General features: G+C 38.1%; 1 protein-coding gene and 1 non-coding gene across 2 annotated transcripts in view; one reads left to right on the forward strand and one right to left on the reverse strand.

The window, feature by feature from the left end:
• Nucleotides 1-20,181, forward strand: part of PRKDC (protein kinase, DNA-activated, catalytic subunit) — a 261,857-nt gene that overhangs the window by 23,088 nt on the left and 218,588 nt on the right. Inside the window, exons 11-16 of the mRNA XM_036264464.1 lie at nt 10,291-10,437; nt 12,017-12,181; nt 15,753-15,921; nt 16,285-16,334; nt 16,954-17,079; nt 18,615-18,767. Of these exons, the coding sequence (XP_036120357.1) occupies nt 10,291-10,437; nt 12,017-12,181; nt 15,753-15,921; nt 16,285-16,334; nt 16,954-17,079; nt 18,615-18,767 (810 nt within the window). The remainder of the gene's footprint in view (nt 1-10,290; nt 10,438-12,016; nt 12,182-15,752; nt 15,922-16,284; nt 16,335-16,953; nt 17,080-18,614; nt 18,768-20,181) is intronic.
• On the reverse strand, nt 39-145 carry LOC118631954. Its single transcript, XR_004959939.1, has one exon. It is a non-coding gene; the product is annotated as a U6 spliceosomal RNA (small nuclear RNA).

Consider the following 20,181-nt stretch of genomic DNA (forward strand, 5'->3'; position numbering starts at 1 on the left):
TGGCAGTTCAATTTTTAATTTTTTGAGGTAACACCATAAAACATATGGAACACTTCACGAATTTGCGTGTCACCCTTGCGCAGGGGTCGTGCTAATCTTCTCTGTGTCGTTCGAATTTTAGTATATGTGCTGCCGAAGCGAGCACTTTATTTATCTTTTTAATTCATTTATTTTTGTTACAGATGTTTCTCCTTTTTCCCCTGTAGACACCCTCCTTGACCCCTTCCCCATTATTGTTGTCTATGTTCATTGGTTACACATACATGCATATAAGTTATTTTGTTTATCTCATCCATCCCCCAGTACCCACTCCTCTGAGGTTTGTCAGTCTGAACTGTATTCCTTTCTATGTCTCTGGGTTTATTTTGTTCATCAGCTTATTTTGTTCACTATATTCCACAAATAAGTGAGATCATGTAGTATTTGTATTTCTCTGATTGGCTTATTTCGCTTAGCATAATACTCTCCAGGTCCCTCCATGTAATCTCAAAGGATAAGAGTTTTTTTCTTTCTTACAGCTGCATAGTATTCCATTGTGTATATGTACCACAGATTTTTTTTATCCACTCATCTATTGATGGACATTTGGGCTGTTTCCAGATCTTAGCAATTGTAAAGAGTGCTGCTATGAACATAGGGGTATATATAATCTTTCTGATTGGTGTTTCAGGCTTCTTAGTATATATTCCTAGAAGTGGGATCACTGGGTCAAATGGAAGTTAAATTAAAAAAAATTTTTTTTTCTTTATTGATTTTTAGAAAGGAATGGAGAGAGAGAGAGAGAGGGAGAGAGAGAGAGGTAGAAACATCGATGAGCCGCCTCCTGAATGTTCCCCACTGGGGATTGGGCCCACAACTTGGGCATGTGCCCTGACTGGGAATCGAACCAGCAACCTCTTGGTGCATGGGTCAGTGCTCAACCACTGAGCCATACCAGCTCGGCTGGCAGTTCAATTTTTAATTTTTTTTTTTTTATCCTCACCCAAGGACATTTTTCCATATTCTGTTCAGACAGAGTGGGGGGGAGAGAGAGGAAGAAAGAGAGAGAGAAACATTGACATGAAAGGTACACATCAAGTGGCTGCCACCCGTATAACTCAACTGGGGCCAGGGACAAACTGCAACTAAGATACGTGCCCTTAGTGGGAACTGAACCCGGGTCTCTCTGGACCGCAGGCCAACGCTCTAACCGCTGAGCCAAACCGGTGAGGGCTCAATTTTTAATTTTTTGAGGAAACACTATATTGTTTTCCACAGTGGCTGAACCAGTCTGCATTCCCACCAGCAGTGTACTAGAGTCCCCTTTTCTCCACACCCTCACCAACACTTGTTGTTTGATGATTTGTTGATGGCGGCCATTCTGACAGGTGTGAGGTGATACCTTTTTGTTGTTTTAATTTGCATCTCTCTGATGATTAGTGACGTTGAGCATTTCTTCATATGTCTCTTGGCCATTTGTAGTCCTTTGTGGAGAGGTGTCTATTTAGGTCCTCTGCCCATTTTTTAATTGGGTTCTTTGTCTTCCTTTTGTTGAGTTGTATGAGCACTCTATTTTGGAAATTAAATATCTGATGTATTGTTGGCAATTATGCTCTTGCATAAAATGGGTTCCCTTTTCATTTTGCTGGTTGTTTCCGTTGTTGTGCAGAAGCTTTTTAGTTTGATGTAGTCCCATGTATTAATTTGTTTCCTTTATTCTCTTGCCTGAGGCATTATATGAGTGAAAATTCTGCTGAGTCACATTTAAGTCTTTCTCCAATTTGAGTTTATTCTTGTGTATGGTGTAAGTTGATGGTCTAGTTTCATTTTTTTAGATATAGCTGTCCAGTTTTCCAACACCATTTATTAAAGAGGCTGTCTTTACTAAATTTTATGCTCTTGTCACCTTTGTCAAATATTAATTGAGCAGTCCTGGCCGGTTTGGCTCAGCGGTTGGAGCGTTGGCCTGCGGACCGAAGAGACCTGGGTTCGGTTCCCGCTAAGGGCACGTACCTCGGTTGCAGTTTGTCCCTGGTCCTGGTTGGTCGTGCGGGTGGCAGCCACTCGATGTGTTCCTTTCACATTGATGTTTCTCTGTCTCTCTCTCTTTCTCTCCCTCCCACTCTATCTGAACAAAAAATGGAGAAATGTCCTCGGGTGAGGATTAAAAAAAATACATTAATTGAGCATAATGTCTTGGGTCAATTTCCAGGTTTTCTGTTCTGTCCCATTGATCTATCTGCCTGTTCTTGTGCCAGTACTAGGCTGTTTTGATTACAGTGGCTTTGTAGTATAACCTGATATCTGGTGGTGTGATCCCTCCTACTTTGTTCTTCTTTTTCAAGATTGCTGTGGGTATTCAGGGTCTTTTTGGTTCCATATGAAGTTTTGGAGTATTTGTTCTAGTTCTGTGAAATATGTCATTGGTATTTTAATGGGGATTGCATTGAATCTGTAGCTTGCTTTGGGTGGTATGGACATTTTAATGATGTTAATTCTTCCAATCAATGAACAAGTTATATACTTCTACTTTTATAATTTTTTTTTTTTATCCTCACCTGAGGACATTTTTTCCATTCTTTGTTCAGGTAGAGTGGGAGGGAGAGAGAGGAAGAGAGAGAGAGAGAGAAACATCGATGTGAAAGGAACACATTGAGTGGCTGCCACCCGCACAACCGACCAGGGCCGGGGACAAACTGCAACCGAGGTACGCGCCCTTAGCGGGAACCGAACCCCGGTCTCTCAGGACCGCAGGCTGACGCTCTAACCGCTGAGCCAAACCTGCCAGGGCTACTTTTATATATCTTTCACTATTTCTTTTTTCACTGTCCTGAAGTTTTCTGCGAATAGGTCTTTTTTTTTGTTAAGTTTATTCTTAGGTATCTTAATTTTTTTGCTGTAGTGGTAAATGAGATTGTTTTTTAGTTTCTCTTTTTGTGAGTTCATTACTGGTGTATAAGAATGCTGTCGAGCTCTGGCCAGTTTGGCTCAGTGGTAGAGCATCGGCATGTGGACCAATGAGTCGTGGGTTCGATTCCGGCCAAGGGCATGTACCTTGGTTATGGTTCGTTCCAGCTCTGGTTGGTGGCATGTAGGAGGCAACCAATGTATGTTTCCCTCTCACGTCAATGTTTCTTTCTCTCTCTCTGTCTCTCTCTCTCTCTCTTCCTCCTTCTCTATCTGAAGATAAATACAGAAATATCTTTGGGTGAGGATTTAAAAAAAAATGCCTTTGATTTCTTTTTTTAAAAATTTATCTTGAGATAGAATGGGAGGGAGAGAGGAAGAAAGAAGGGGAGAGAGAGAGAGACATCGATTGGCTGCCACCCACACGACCCCAACTGGGGTTGGGGACAAACTGCAACTGAGGTACGTGCCCTTAGTGGGAACTGAACCCAGGCCTCCCCGGTACATGGGCCGATCGACGCTCTAACCATTGAGCAAACTGGCCAGGGCATGCCTTTGATTTCTTGATGTTAATTTTGTATCCTGCTACTTTGCCAAATTCATTTATTAGGTCTAGTAGATTATTTATGGAGTCTTTAGTGTTTTCTATGTACAGTATCATGTCATCTGCAAATAATGACAGTTTCACTTCCTCTGTTCCAAGTTGGATCCCTTTTACTTTTTTCTTCACGTCTAATTACTATGGTTACGACTTCCAGTACTATGTTAAATAAGTGTGGCGAAGTGGGCTTCCCTGTTTTGTTCCTGTTCTTAAGGGAATTGCTTTTAGATTTTTGCCCATTGAGTATGATGTTGGCTGCAGGTTTTTCATATATGGCCTTTATTATGTCGAGATATGATACCTCTATTGGTCTGTTCAAGTTTTCCATCTCTTCCTGGTCCAGTTTTGGGAGACTGTGTGTTTCTAGAAATTTGTTCATTTCGCTTAGATTGTCCAATTTGTTGCCATATAATTGCTCATAGTAGCTGTTAATGATCTTTTGTATTTCTGTGGTGTCAGTTGTTACTCTTGTTTCATTTCTGATTTTGTGTGTTTGGGTTCTCTCTCTTTGTTTCTTGGTGAGTCTACCTAATGGTCCATCGATCTTGTTTATTGTTTCAGTGAACCAGCTCTTTGTTTCATTGATCCTTTGAATTGTTTTTTTGGTCTCTATGTCATTTATTTCTGCTCTGATCTTTACTATTTCCTTCCTTCTACATGCTCTGGGGTTTTCTTTCTAGTTTAAGTTGTGAGGTTAGATAGTCTATTAGAAATTTTTCTTGCTTCTTGAGGTAGGCCTGTAGTGCTATGAACTTCCCTCTCAGAACTGCTTTTGCTGCATCCCATAGATCATCTTGTTGTGTGTTTATTTTCACTGGTTTCCAGGAAGTTTTTAATTTCTTCCTTGATCTCCATGCTAACCCATTCATTGTTCAATAACATGCTCTTTAGCCTCCATATTTTCAAATGTTTTTCCATGTTCTTGTTGCAGTTGATTTCTAGTTGCATGCCATTGTGTTCTGAGAAGATGCTTGATGTGATTTCAATCTTCTTGAACTTGTAGAGACTTAATTTATGCCATAACATGTCGTATATCTTTGAGAATGTCCCATGTGCACTTGAGAAGAATGTGAATTCTGCGGTTTTGGGGTGTAATTCTCTGTAGATATCTATTAAATCCATTTGGTCTAGTGCTTTATTTAGAGTCTGTGTTTTCTTGTTAATTTTTTGTCTAGAAGATCTATCTAGTGATGTCAGTTGGTTATTGAAGTCCCCTGCTATGATTGTATTGCTGTTGATTTCTCCTTGGAAGTCCTCCAAAAGATTTTTAATATATGTTTATGCTCATATATTGGGTGCATATATGTTTACCAAGGTTATATCTTCCTGTTGGATAGATCCTTTCAATATTATACAGTGGCCTTCTTTGTCTCTAGTTATGGCCTTCATTTTGAAATCTACTTGATCAGAGATGGGTATTGCTCCCTAGCTTTTTTTTGCTTTCTGTTTGCTTCAAAGATTTTTCCATCCCTTCACTTTCAATCTGTGTGAGTCTTTTGTTGTGAGGTGGGATTCTTGTAAACAACGTATATGTGAGTCATGCTTTCTTATCCAGTCAGCTACTCTGTGTCTTTTTATCGTAGCATTCAAACCATTCACATTTAAGGTGATAATTGATATGAACTTATTGCCATTTTTGTTTAGTGTGGTTCTATTTTTTTTCCTATTTCTTCTACTAATTATAGCAGTACTTTTAGCATATCTTGCAGTGCTTTTTTGATGTTAATATATTCCCTTAGCCTTTTTTTGTCTGGAAAGCTTTTTATTTGACCTTCTATTTTGAATGATAGCCTTGCTGGATAGATTAGTCTTGGATTCATATCCTTGTTTTTCATGACCTTGATTACTTCATGCCACTCTATTCTGGCCTGTAATGTTTCTGTTGAGAAGTCACCTGCGGCCTTATGGGGTTTCCTTTGTAGGTGACCTGTTGCTTATCTCTTGCAGCTTTTAGGATTCTCTCTTTGTCTTTAATTTTGTTTTTTAATCTTTTTTTTCCTTTTGGTTTTCTGACTGGTTGAATTTTTTCTACTTTATCTTCTAATTCACTGATCCAGTCCTCAGCTTCCTCTACTCTGCTAGTTAGTCCTTCCAATGTGTTCTTAATTTCTGCTATGTCATTCTTCATTTCCACTTGGTTGGTTTTCGTTGTTTATATATCTTTACTCATGGTGCTGATGTCCTTACACCTTTTCATTTTCTTAACAGTATCTTTCAAAGAGCAGTAGTTTTAAAAGTTTGATGAAGTGCAGTTTACTAATTTTCCAACTTTTTCCTCCTTTCTGTACCCTATGTAAGAAATATTTGTGTATCCCCTCGGTGCAGAGATTGTCCTTGAAGTTTTGTAGATTATAGTTTTCAGCATTTATGTTTAGGTCTATAATCTATTTTGAATTATTTTAGTGTATGATGTACACTAAGGGTTGGTGTTCATTTATTTCTTTCCTTCATTTATTTGTTTGAGCCTCATTTACTGAAAATACTATTTTTTTTTGCATTGACTTACCTTGGTATCTTTGTTGAAAATCTGTAGAATAAATATGTGTGGGTTTATCTGTGTACTCTTCATCTTGTTGTATTCGTATTTTTGTCTGTCCTTACATCACTACCTCACTTTCTTGATTACTCTGCCTTTATATTAAGTTTTGAAATAAGGTAGTGGATGTCCTCCAACTTTTTCTTTTCTTTTCTAATGTTGTTTTGATTATTATATGTCCTGCAGTTTTAAATTTTAAACATTACTCCTGTGGGGAATAAATGTCTGTTTTTTATTCTGTACCTTTATACAGAATTTTTATGGAAAACATTGCAGATTAGTTGCATATAATTCAAAAAGCGAGTACGCAGACAACTATTAAAATCTTATGAAATTTCACCACAAAGAGAAAAGTCACCATTTTTGTGGTGATGCTTTTAGCCCTCCCCCTCCCTTTCTCCATCCCTCTCTCCCTCCTACCCCCCTTCTGCTCTCTCCATCCCCAGAAGGAATGAGAAGGGAGGAAGAGAGATATCTTGACATAAAGGTGTTTTATTTGTAATTTTTTAGCCTTAATATTTTTCATTCTGTTCAATATGTTTTCCTGATAGCACTTTGAGGTCTACATGATTAATTCTTTTTTTTATCCTCAGTTGAGGATGTGCTTAGAGAGAAGAGAGAGAGGGGGAGAAAAAGAGAGATGTGAGAGAGAAACTGATTGGTTGCCTTCCATATGTGCCCCATCCGGGGATCCAACCCATAACCCAGGTATTTGCCCTGACCGAGAATTGTACTGGCAACTTTTTGGTGCACCGGATGATTGATTGTCCACCAACTGAGCCACTCCGGCTGGGTCATGATTAATTTTTAATTGCAACATAGTTGATATATATTATATATTTATAAGCCAACATATTTTAACCTATTCTCTACGATTGTAATTATTTTCAAGTTTTTGTTACTATAAATAAATAAAAATATTTGGATAAATATGCATAAAAGATATTTTGTTGAAAGAAAAAAAAATTAGAAATGTTTTAAATTCATCAACATCGGTTATTTTTAAAATGAAAAACTATTCTGTTATCAAGTAAAATGATATGTATTTACTTTCTGAAGAACATGTTCATAAAATGGAGCTAGAAGTTATGAAGCAGTATGTATACTGTCCCTTTCTTCTAAATACATAGGGAGTAAAGTGCTAAGACCTGTGGGGGTTTGTGTGGGACTGGGTCATGAGAATGAAAGGTGGATATCTTTTTGACTCTTTTCATTCTTTTTTTTTTTTTAATCTTTATTGTTGAATGTATTACAGATGTTCCTCATTTTCCCCCCATTGACCCCCTCCTCCCCACTCCCGCCCCCCTCCTGCCTTTTCCCACACTGTTGTCTGTGTCAATTGGTTATGCATATAAGTTCTTTGGTTTATTTCTTCCCACCCCCTAACCCCCTTTTCTTTGAGGTTTGTCAGTCTAGCAACCAATTTGTTCTTCTTAATCCCTTCAACTTTTTCACCCATTGCCCCAACCCCCCTCCCATCTGTCAACCAACAAAATGTTCTCTGTATCTATGAGAATGTTTCTGTTCTGCCTGTTCATTTTGTTTGTAGATTCCATTGCCGATAGGTATGTATTCATTGCCATTTTGTTTGTTCATATAATTTATCTTTTTCTTCGAAAAGACCCTTCAACATTTCTTTTAATAATGGTATGGTGGTGATGAACTCCTTTAACTTTTTCTTGTCTGGGAAACACTTTATATGTCCATTGATTCTAAATGACAGCTCTGCAGTCTAGAGTAATCTTGGTTGTAGGTTCTTGCTTTTCATCACTCTGAATACTTCTTGCCACTCCCTTCTGGCCTGCAAAGTTTCTTTTGAGAAATCAGCTGACAGTCTTATAGGAACTCTCTTGTAGGTAGGTAACTGCTTTTCTCTTGCTGCTTTTAAGATTCTCTCTTTGTCTTGAACCTTTTGCATTTTGATGATGATGTGTCTTGGTGTGGGCCTCTTGGGGTTCATCTTGTTTCAGACTTTGTGCTTCCTGGACTTACTTGTATATCTGTTTCCTTCACCAAGTTAGGGAAGTTTTCTGCCAGTATTGTTTCAAATAGGTTTTCGATTTCTTGTTCTCTCTCTTATCCTTCTGGCACCCCCAAGATGCAAATGTTGGCACGCTTGAAGTTGTCCCAGAGGCTCCCTACACTATCCTCATTATTTTGGATTCTTTTTTCTTTTTGCTGTTCTGATTGGGTGTTTTTTGCTTCCTTATATTCCAAATCGATGGTTTGCTTCTTGGCTTTACCTACTCTACTATTGAATCTGTGTAAATTATTCTTTATTTCAGTTAGTGCCTCCTTCATTTCTGACTGTGCATCCTTCATTTCTGACTGATCCTTTTTTATGCTCTTGAGGCCCTCACTAAGTTCATTGAGGTTCTCACTAAGTTCATTGAGCATCTTTATAAGCAGTATTTTGAACTCAGCATCTGTTAGGTTGCTTATTTCCATTTCGCTTAGTTCTTTTTCTGGAGTTTTGTTCTGTTCTTTCATTTGAGACCTTTTTCTTTGTCTCCTCATTTTGGCTGCCTCCTCGTGTATGTTTCTGTGTATTACTTAACGAGAGGTATGGGGCTGAGACCAGATACTGCTTTTTGAAAGAATTTAGAAAAATCTGAAGCAGGATCCAAGACAGGCCAATCCTGTAGTTAAGCAACTGGCAACAGCTTGGGTGGGCCTGAAAGTTGGGTGGGGCGGGGCCTCAGGGAATCACCAGGGCGGGGCAACCAGTGTGAGCCAGGTTGCTGGAGTCCCAGATATGGCGGCTGTCTGCCACCCAAGGGAAAGGCTCACCAAAGGATCAACGGCCTCTGACAGCACGTCTGTCCAGGAGAAAGCCCGCTCTCCAGCCTTTGCTCCGGTGCCAAACAGCTCAGTTCTTCCCTGTATGTCTCTGGTGCCCCTCGAGCTGCCTCCCCTCCAAGCTTAGAGGGAGCGAGTCTGATAAGTCCGTGTGCCGGCACTTTAAGGAGCTGCCTGGGGCTCCAGCTGCCTCAGCCTCCCTGAGCCTCAGTTCCTGCTGGTTTTTCCAGCCAGAAGGTATGGGGACTTCTAATCCTGGCACTGGAACCCTGAGCGGGGCGCCTGGTGTGGGACGGGGACCCCTCAGTCCTCAGGGTGGACCTTCCCAGCTGAGGTGTCCTCCTGATTTTTATCCGCCACATGTGGCCGTGGTACCAGCCCTTCTGCCTCTGCTCCTCCTACCAGTCTCGATGCAGCTGCTTCTTTAATTCCATAGTTGTAGGACTAATATTCAGCTGGATTTCAGGCGGGTTTGAATGATGGTTGTTCTGTAGTTTAGTTTTAACTTTGATGTGGTTGTGGGAGGACACGATACCGTGTTTACCTACACCACCATCTTGACCGGAAGTCTAGACTCTTTTCATTCTTGTCTTGGAGGGCTTTCGGCTAAAATTAGGAATGCTTTTTTAAACACTTACATTCTTGCAATTAGGGTGTTGTGAGTTTGGTAGATACTGACCTACTTGCTTCTCAAAGTACTTTTCCCCTTGTCTCACCTAACTTAAACCTTATGGTTTGTGGCTTATTATTTTGAAAAAACGAGATGCTTTGTCTTTCTGACTATTAGTTCTGAACTTGATTTTGTGTTGCTAATGAGGCTCCCGATTCGTTGATGATTTCAGAGTTGGCACACACAACTCTGTCACCTGTGTGTCACAGAGGAGCTCTACAGAAGATCCTGCTTCATCAGGGAGCCTTAAATCAAAACGTTTCTATCTTTTGTGCATGCACGTGTCTTCCAACATTTCCCTAGTCTATTTCAGATCCATTTTCTAGGTAAATACAGCACATGTAATAAAGCCTTATTTAAGGGAGTGTTTTTCTGAACTTGTTGGCGACTAAGCAAATTGATCAGTGATTTTTTTTTCTATCCTCACCCGAGGACATTTTTCCATTTTTTTGTTCAGACAGAGTGGGAGGGAGAGAGAGGAAGAGAGAGAAACATCGACGTGAAAGGGACACATCGAGTTTCTGCCACCTGCACGACCCAATCAGGGCCGGGTATAAATTGCAACCGGAGTACGCGCCCTTAGCGGGAACCAAACCCAGGTCTCTCTGGACTGCCGGCCGGCTCTCTAACCACTGAGCAAACCGGCCAGGGCTATCAGTGATTCTTTATGAGTAAAAGTGATTGTGTGGAACTATAAAACACTTTAAATGATTTCTAATTAAACAACTCTAATCTTTCTCCTTTGTATAGATTAATTTGTTTTGTCATTATTTTTAAAAAGTAAATATGTAATTACAGGTTTCTTTTTTGGTGGCAAAAGATGCAGAAATGCATAAAAGTAAGCTGCAGTACTTTATGGAACAATTCTATGGAATCATCAGGAACATGGATTCAAACAGCAAGGATTTATCCATTGCGATTCGTGGATATGGACTTTTTGCAGGAGTATGGCTCATTAATTTTCTCTTACTAGTTTAGTTTTGAGTGTTTATAGGACTATAATTCCTTGAATTTTTAAAACATCTTATACTTGTAATAATTTTGTTGTTATTTGCTTTATTGTTAACTTGTTTAATCAGTGCCTACTTTTTACTAGGATTCTGTATATTTGTTATTTCAAATCATCATAACTCCCTTCCAAGCTTTTAGGAGCATTACTTCATTTTACTGATGAAGAAACAGACCTAGAGAAATCGGTTAACTTATTAAAGGACACACAATTGATAATTGGTAGAACCAAGATATAAATTCAGATGTGAAGACTAGAAACCACCATGTGTTTTTCTATTGTGTTATGCTTCCACTTATTTATGAAGTAAAATTGTAGTTAATGTCACTCAGTATTTTAAAAAGAGAAATTCATTAATGACAGAAAGAGGTATACTTAAGAATAATGAGAATAACCATAGTTATCTTCCTTTAGGTGGATCTCTCTTTTTTTTTTTTAATCCTCACCTGAGGACATTTTTCCATTTTTTGTTCAGATAGAGCGGGAGGGAGAGAGAGGAAGAGAGAGAGAGAGAAACATCGATGTGAAGGGACACATCGAGTGGCTGCCACCCGCACGACCAACCAGGGCCGGGGACAAACTGCAACCGAGGTACGTGCCCTTAGCGGGAACCGAACCCGGGTCTCTCTGTACCGCAGGCTGACGCTCCAACCGCTGAGCCAAACCGGCCAGGGCAGGTGGATCTCTATGACTTCTCTTTTATGGAGAAAATCACTTGCTACCTCTCTTTCTACACATTTATCCTTCAATGTCTACTCCCTTGTTTCAGAGAATGAGAGTCCCTTTTTTCAGCCTTCCACTATCACTACTCATTTCACCCTTGATACTTCCTCATTTGCTTCCTTTTGTCTCTGTTAGCTTCTTTAAATATTCTTAGGGCAGAATAAACAATATGTAAGAAGGCTCAGAGGTAGAAAGCATGGAATTTTGAACTTCATATACTATGGTCTAACTAACTTCAACTAGTTCACTGTAGTTAGATATATTCACAGTGTAACTAGAGCATGATAGACAAGCAAGATAGGAGAGAGGACTCAAAAAAGAGAAAGTAGTCTGCTGCCCAAGGAGACCAGACTATATCTGAAGTCTAAAGAAGCCTTTAGAATATCTGAAGTTAGTACTGTTATCAGATTAGTGCGTTATAGAGATGGCTCATAGTGTTCATTGTGGTTCAGTAGTGTATTCCAACTTTCAGTTTAGTTCTCAGTCTTTTCTGGGTGACTAGCCTAATGGGGGCTGGGATTGCATGTTATTTGCCTTTGATACCTTCTAGCTAAACAGTACTTAAAATATAGTTGAAAATCTAGATATTTTGTGTATGAATAAATATTTTGAATGTATTTACAGATTATTTTAAAAAGCATTTTGTAAGATATACTGTATTTTATATCTGCATTCTCCATTAAAAAGCTTTTTACTATTTTTTTTTATAATCCTGGCTTAATGAGATACCTTAAGTATCATTATTTTGACATTGATAATATTGATAAATATTTATATTTATCTTTCCTAAAGTCTTGCAAGGTTGTAAATGCAAAAGATGTTGACTTCATGTATGTGGAGCTCATTCAACGCTGCAAGCAGCTGTTCCTCACTCAGATGGACACTGTTGATGACCATGTTTACCAGATGCCAAGCTTCCTCCAGTCTATTGCAAGTGTCTTACTTTACCTTGATACAGTAAGTGGAATAATTAATTAAACTGAGCATACTGTTATTTAACCTCACTTCTTCAATAACTTGATGGAGTTGTATGAATTGTGTGCACTCAGTACAGGCTCCATTATGATTGAGGTGACATTTTTTTTTTGTTATTCTCATCTGAGGACATTTTTCGATATTTTGTTCAGATACAGTGGAAGGGAGAGAGAGAGAGGGAGAGAAACATCGATATGAAAGGGACACATCGAGTGGTTGCCACCCACATGACCCAACCAAGGCTGGGGACAAACTGCAATCAAGGTATGTGCCCTTAGCAGGAACTGAACCCAGGTCTCTCCGGACCACAGGACGACGTTCTAACCGCTGAGCCAAACTGGCCAGGGCGAGGTGACATTTTTAATTAGTATTTTATGTCAATAGAATTATAGTTATGAAACTTCACTTTTTGTTACCCACAGAAAGAAAAATTATTTGTTACTCTTTCTCTCTCTCTAAAGTTGAGCTTGCAGCTTAGTATTTTAATAGGGATTGCATTGAATCTGTAGATTGCTTTGGGTAGTATGGACATTTTAATGATGTTCTTCCAATCCATGAATGTAGTGTATGCTTCTACTTTTTTGTATCTTTCTCTATTTTTTTTTTAATCCTCACCCAAGGATATTTTTCTATTTATCTTCAGATAGAATGTGAGGGAGGGAGAGAGAGAGAGAAACATCGATGTGAGAGAGACACATCTATTGGTTGCCTATCACACAGCCCTGACCAGGGCCAGAACTGGGGACTAAACCACAATCGAGGTACGTGTCCTTGACTGGAATCAAACCTGCCACTCATTGGTCTGCGGTCTGATGCTCTAACCACTGAGCAAACCAGCCAGGGTATCTTTCTCTGTTTCTTTTTTCAAAGTCCTGTATTTTTCTGAGTACAGGTCTTTTACCTTCTTGGTTAAGTTTATTTTTAGGTATCTTATTTTTTTGTTACTGCAGTGGTAAGTGGGATTTTTTTTTTTTTTTTTAGTTTCTCATTCTGAGAGTTCATTATTGGTGTATAAAAAAGCCACTGATTAATGGATGCTGAAATGGCAAGCTTCAGAGTACTAGAACAAATACTCCAAAAATTTTGCCCTGGCCGGTTTGGCTCAGCGGTTCGAGCATTGACCTGTGGTCCAGAGAGACCCAGGTTCGGTTCCCGCTAAGGGCACGTATCTCAGTTTTGCAGTTTGTCCCCGGCCCTGGATGGGTCGTGTGGGTGGCAGCTACTCGATGTGTCCCTTTTACGTCGATGTTTCTCTCTCTCTCCTTCCCTCCCAATCTATCTGAACAAAATATCGAAAAGTGTCCTTGGGTGAGGATAAAAAAAACTTCAAAAGTTTACATGGAACCGAAAAAGACCCTGAATAGTGCTGCAATCTTGAGAAAGAAGAACAAAGTTGGAAGGATCACAGTACAGCGTATCAAACTATACTACAAAGCCATTGTAATCAAAACAGCCTGGTACTGGCACAAGAACAGACATTATATGCCAATGGAACGGAACAGAGACCCCAGAAATTGACCCATACCATTATGGTCAATTGATATTTGACAAAAGAGGCAAGAGCATACATTGGAACAAAGACTGTCTCTTCAACAAATGGTGTTGGGAAAACTGGACAGACACATACAAAAGGATGAAACTAGTCCACCAACTTATAGCATTCACAAGAATAAACTCAAAATGGATAAAAGTTAAATGTAAGTGGTGAAACCATAAAAATCCTAGAACGAAACATAGGCACTAAAATCTCAGACATCTCACGTAGCAGAATTTTTGCCGATACATCTCCTAGGGCAAGAGAAACAAGGAAAAATGGGACTATATCAAACTGAAAAGCATCTGCACAGTAAAAGAAACCACCATCAAAATGTAAAGGGAGCCCTGGCCGGTTTTGCTCAGCGGTTAGAGCGTCGGCCTGCGGTCCGGAGAGACCCGGGTTCAGTTGCCTTAGCGGGCATGTACTTCGGTTGTGGTTTGTCCCTGTCCCTGGTTGGTCGTGCGGGTGGCAGCCACTCGATGTGTCCCTTCACGTCGATGTTTCTGTCTGTCTCTCCCTTCCTCTCTCTCCCTCCCACTCTATCTGTACAAAAAATGGAAAAATATCCTCGGGTGAGGATAAAAAAAAAAATGTAAAAGGAACTTACGGTGTGGGAGAACATATTTGCATGATAAATCTGATGGGTTAATTTCCAAAATATGTAAAGAACTCATACAACTTAACAAAAGGAAGATAAACAATCCAATTAAAAAATGGGAAAAGGTCCTGAATAGACATTTCTCCAAAGAAGACATACAGATGGCCAATAAACATATATGAAAAAATGCTCAGGCACTAATCATCAGAGAAATGCAAATTAAGACAACAATGAGCCCTGGCCTGTTTGGCTAGCGGTTAGAGCGTTGGCCCATGGACCAAGGGGTCAGGGGTGTGATTCTGGTCAAGGGCATGTACCTTGGTTGCGGTTCATCCCTGTCCCTGGTGGGGGTCGTGCGGGAGGCAACCAATTGATGTGTCTCTTTTTCTCCCTCCCTCCTACTCTATCTGAAGATAAAATGAAAAATATCCTCAGGTGAGGGTTAAAAAATAATAAAACCACAATGAGATATTACCTCACACCTGCCAGAATGGTTACCATCAACAAACAACAAGTGCTAGCAAGGATGTGGAGAAAAGGGAACCCTAGTATACTGAGTACAGATTGGTGGGAGTACAGATTGGTGCAGCCACTATGGAAAACAGTTTGGAGTTTCCTCACAATGTTAAAAATGGAACTGCTTTTTGACCCAGCGATCCCACTTCTGGGAATATATGCTAAATGTCCTGAAACACCAATCAGAAAATATGCACCCCTGTGTTTATAGCAACATTATTTATGATAGCTAAGATTTGCAAATAGTCCAGGTGCCCATCAGTAGAATAAAAAAGCTGTGTTACTTTTACACAATGGAATACTATGTAGCTGTAAAGAGAAAGATCTCTTACCCTCTGAGACAGCATGGATGGACCTAGAGAGTATTATGCTAAATGAAATAAGGCAATTAGAAAATTTATCACATGATCTCATTTATGGAATCTAATGAACAAAATAAATTGACCAATAAAATAAGGCATGGAAACATGGAAGAGACTGCCATATCTGAGAGGCAGGAAGACTACAAGTGATAAACCAAAGAACTTATATAGTTCTATTTATAGCCCTTGGACACAGACAATAGTGTAGGGTAGGCCTGCCGGGGGTAGGGGTTGTGCAGAGGGAGATATGGGGGGAAATCTGTAATATAGTGACAAAACTAAATTAAAAAATATATATATATGTTAAAAATCATTGCTGCTTGGTATAGAATTTCATCTTAAGTATAACTCAGTTTTTCTCTGATTTTTAAAAATTTATTCACAATGATAAATATTTAATTTATTAGTTGATGGAGATAACAAACCAGGTTTTTCATTTATCTAATATGTGTCTAATTAGGTTGTAATTTGAATACTTGTATTATTATCATATTTATTTATTTTCTCCCCTAACTTTTAGTTTGTTTCCATTTCTGATAGGTTCCTGAGGTGTATATTTCAGTTCTGGAACATCTGTTGGTGGTACAGATAGACAGTTTCCCACAGTATAGTCCAAAAATGCAGTTGGTGTGTTGTAGAGCCATAGTGAAAGTTTTCCTAGCCTTAGCAGAAAAAGGTCCCGTTCTCTGGAATTGTATTAGTACTGTGGGTAAGTTTGGAATTTGCTTTTGTTTTAATGGTAGTGACTAATGAACATCTAACCTATTACGTGAAATAGATTAAGAACATCTGGTTGCCAAATTCTTTTGTATCGTTTGATGCCTCTTGGAGAACTCCTGATATTTTGGTGCACCAAATCTCCTTTTTCTGTGCTTTTTTAGAATCTTTTTTTTCCCTTCTTCTGTGTGCTTCTGAATCATAATAGTCCAAATTTTAAAATTAAAGATTTTAACAAACTTGGAGAAAAGAATTGGGAAGTAAAGTTATGTTAAAAAAAATAATGGCTGTCATTTTTGTTGAGTGTTTGGTTGTATTTTTCATTGTTTATTTCTTTTTTTTTTTCTTTTTTCAGTGCATCAAAGTTTAATCAGAATATGTTCTAAAGAAGTGATTCTTCAAAAGGTAAATTCTGAATCTAATGTTTTAAAATTAGTCCTTTGTCACTGAAAGTTAGAAATGTTGCTGAGGTTTGTAGACTGTAAAAGTATAAAAGTGGGCCTTTTAGTTATTGGCCATGCTTACAATTTGGAAAGTGTAGGATGTAAAACCTCTATTTTTTCGGGTGAATAAACTCCTAAGTTATGAAATGTCCTTGACCATAAATTTACTGTTATATACACATTTTTACAAAAAGGGAATATTTTTTCTCTTGAAAATTTTAGGACAAAATACTTAGGTGTATTATAGGACATATATTTTACGTACTTGAAGTTCAGGAAATAGGATGAGATGAGAGAGAGACTTGTCCAAGACACTGAGATTAATGCTTTGTAACACATCCATGGATATTGTTTTTGAAGTATATGCTAGTGCATCACTATCTTAGTCCCAGTAAGAAGAATCATGACCTTTTTTCAGCTTGCTTTTTTATTATGCTCTCATAATGTACTGTCTTCTTCAATTATGTTTATATCTCCAACTGGTAGCTATTTTAGCTTAGAAATTTCTGAAAATCAGAACATTCTGGCAGTGGTGCTTATTCTGTGACCTCATTAGTAAATGTTGGTGTCTTCCTGACCAGGGTGCTGAGTCTGAACTGGAAGACTATCGTGCATCAGGGGAGGTTAGAACTGGCAAATGGAAAGTGCCCACATACAAGGACTATTTGGATCTTTTTAGAAATCTTCTGAGCTGTGACCAGATGATGGTAAAATGACAATTTTAAAGCTGTAAAATACCCTTGTTCCTCTTTATTAGTCTGCATGGTTTATATACTTAAGACTTATTTCAGAATTATAGTTTACTGGCTTTCAATAGTTTATTTAAAAAGTACTATAAGTAATAAAAAAAATCAAGACTGTTATAATAAAGTGAAACTATGAAAAGGTAAATTAAAAGGAACAAAATTATTGGTGGCCAGTGTAGCAAAGGAATATTTTAGAAAAAAATGTCATCGAAAGCTTATAATCCATCTGCAAATTAAAGGCTAAAGGAAGAAAGGGGCTAGCTGCCTTTGCCTTCAGGGTCAAATAGTAAGAGGTCAGAGAGACGAAAAACCAGTGTGGATCTTCCCCCATCGTCTCTCTGGTGAGGGAGGGCTCTCCTTTAGAGTCTTCGGTGCCTGACTAGACACCACTGCCGTTGACACCACCACCACCGCCACAGGACCGCCTGGAAGCTGAGGCCATTAGAGAAAGAATAAAAACAGGGGCTTTTTCCCTCTTAAAATAAAAAACAAATAAAATAAAGGGAACTGAATTAGAAGACTCACTAAAATTAATTGCTGAGTCCACATTTTAGCTTTAAGTAGCAGTGTACTATAGTTGATGCTAAGTTTTTGTTTCTAATAGATCCAGCCAAAAATTTAACCGTATTATCACCATGGAAGAGCTATTCTCTTCTTAGTTGTTAAAGATGAAGATAAATCCAATTGATTTAATAGGCATGAAGGAGAATTGTGCACAGCTATTATTTATATCATCTATGATTAGAGTAATGCCTCCTGCCTAATATGATTCTAGCTGATGTTTTTAAGCCACGTTCTGGCCACCATTTTCACGCAGACTGACAAAGCATTAATAGGCTAGGAAAAGCAATATTTGTCAGTAGATGATTGCTATCCTGTGAAAAATCTCAGGAGTTTTTAGTTGTTTTCTTATTGAGGTAAAATAGCACAGTTAGTACTTGTACCTAAAACATTTCTTTTATATATGATGTTAAATAGTCCTATATGTGAGGTTGAGTTCCATAGAATATTCGAGTAAAGGCAAAGGAATCGACCTATACTTTTGGATGGTAGAACAGTTTCACTTTTAAAGAAATGATAGATTATATTTTTATATCTATTCTGAGAGTAGATATATATTTATCTAGATGTATGTATGTGTATATGTACATATTGTGTGTGTATATAGTATACATGTATATACATACAAACACACATACAAATTAATTAGGGGAAATGCTTTGATAAGGATTGGCCTAAATCTTCTCATTTACTACTATGTACTTAGTATTTGCTACATAACTGGATAAGTAATATTATCTGACCGAAATGATATTGTCTTAACAATTTAGGAAGGTGTCTACAATTTGAGCTTGTAAACCTCCAGATAAATCTGTTTACACATTTTTCATAATACCTAAATATGCATGTACATCTGTATATATTTTAATGCTTATTTAGTATGCATTCTGATACTTTTATGAACAAAATTTTGAAGTTTATGATTTTTTTTTAAGGATTCTTTTTTAGCAGATGAAGCATTTTCTTTTGTGGATTCCTCCCTTCAAAGACTGAATCGTTTGCTATATGATGAATTTGTAAAATCTGTTTTGAAGATTGTTGACAAATTGGATCTTACACTAAAAAAACAGAATGTTGGGGAACAAGAGGTTAGAATTTTTGTCACTAATAAGTTTGCATCATTTTTATACTCTCTTTGTAGCGATAGCACATTTGTAGAGTATTGCAGGAAATTGGTATCTTTTGCATTAATATGTGTTGTTGATACTTTTCTAATAGCCTAATGTGTAGAAACTGTTATCGTTAGATTTTTCAAAAAGACATTTATGTCTTTAATATGTTAAAACTATTTTTTGTGTGTGAAAAGTTGTGTAGTAGGCTTGTTTATTATTTATTCCTTAGCAATAATCGAGAGTCGGATCTTATTTTGTACAGAAATGACTTTGTAGTAGGAAAAGGAAACCTGGAATTCCTCTTGTTTATAGCTAAGAAAACTCCAGATTCAGGCCACACAGCATTTAATGTGTTCTTGAGATACTAGAATATAGACAATAGGCAGAAAGGGAAAAATGTACCCTCTCCTTTTTCGGTACCCAGTTTTCATGGCTTTGGGCTGCTAGCTGGGGGTTGCTCTGCTCTTTTCTGAGGAGTTTTAGCAACAAAACATTGTGGTAATGATTCTAGTGTCAAAGGGCTTGAGTTTTAGGGAAAACATCTCGTTTGCTTTAGAGTCCAGTGATTTTTTTCTTTTGGGTTAGATTATGCCTGTTAGTTAGTGCGTATGTATGATATTGCAAAATTAGGTAAGAGGTGATGGGGAGGCTTTGCAGAGGATAATAAAGAAAACAGGGAAGGGCCATTTGTCACATGGACTTTATGGCATTTGTAATATTCTGATTTTTATGCTGGTTCATGGGAACACCAGTGTGTTGCATTGCTTTTTATGCTTTGTGTATGCCTAAAAAAACACAACTTGCCAAACAGCACTTTGTGGAAATGTGTCAGCCAACAAACCTGCTTTTTAGGAACATATCTTCATCCTTTTTGTTGTCTTCAGTGGCTTCCCTTGCAGTTCCTTTTTCTTGTTTTCTGCTCTCTTCTATTTTCTGCCCCTCCTCCTTCATTCCAGCAGGTCAGTTGTCACCTATGTTAGCACATCTCAGAAAAAGCTAGTTTCTAACCTTATCCTCCTTCACAAGTTTCAGCTCTGCAGTTCTAACTACTTATTTAACATTTTCCTCTGAATCTGATTACACAACTTAATGTGCAAGTAATAGTAAGTTACTGTTACTTAATTCCTGTTTCTCAGTTTGAGATTTCCAAGACATTATTGATACTTTCTATAAACTTTTAAGTTTTGAAATTCTGCTTCTGTCATGGCATCATTGCTATCTCCTTTAAGAAATGATACTTCTTCCTTTGTATGTGTATTACTTTTTTTCATCACTTTCCATGTATTCTTTTATTTAATGCTGTCTGTAAGTTCCATCATTTTTCTCAAACTGTAAGCTTTGAGGACCCATCTGTGCTTTTCTCACTTTTGCATTCTTTCCTCATAGCATC

This window comes from Molossus molossus, unplaced genomic scaffold (genome assembly GCF_014108415.1).
Source record: "Molossus molossus isolate mMolMol1 unplaced genomic scaffold, mMolMol1.p scaffold_m16_p_16, whole genome shotgun sequence".
NCBI classification, from domain to species: domain Eukaryota; kingdom Metazoa; phylum Chordata; class Mammalia; order Chiroptera; family Molossidae; genus Molossus; species Molossus molossus.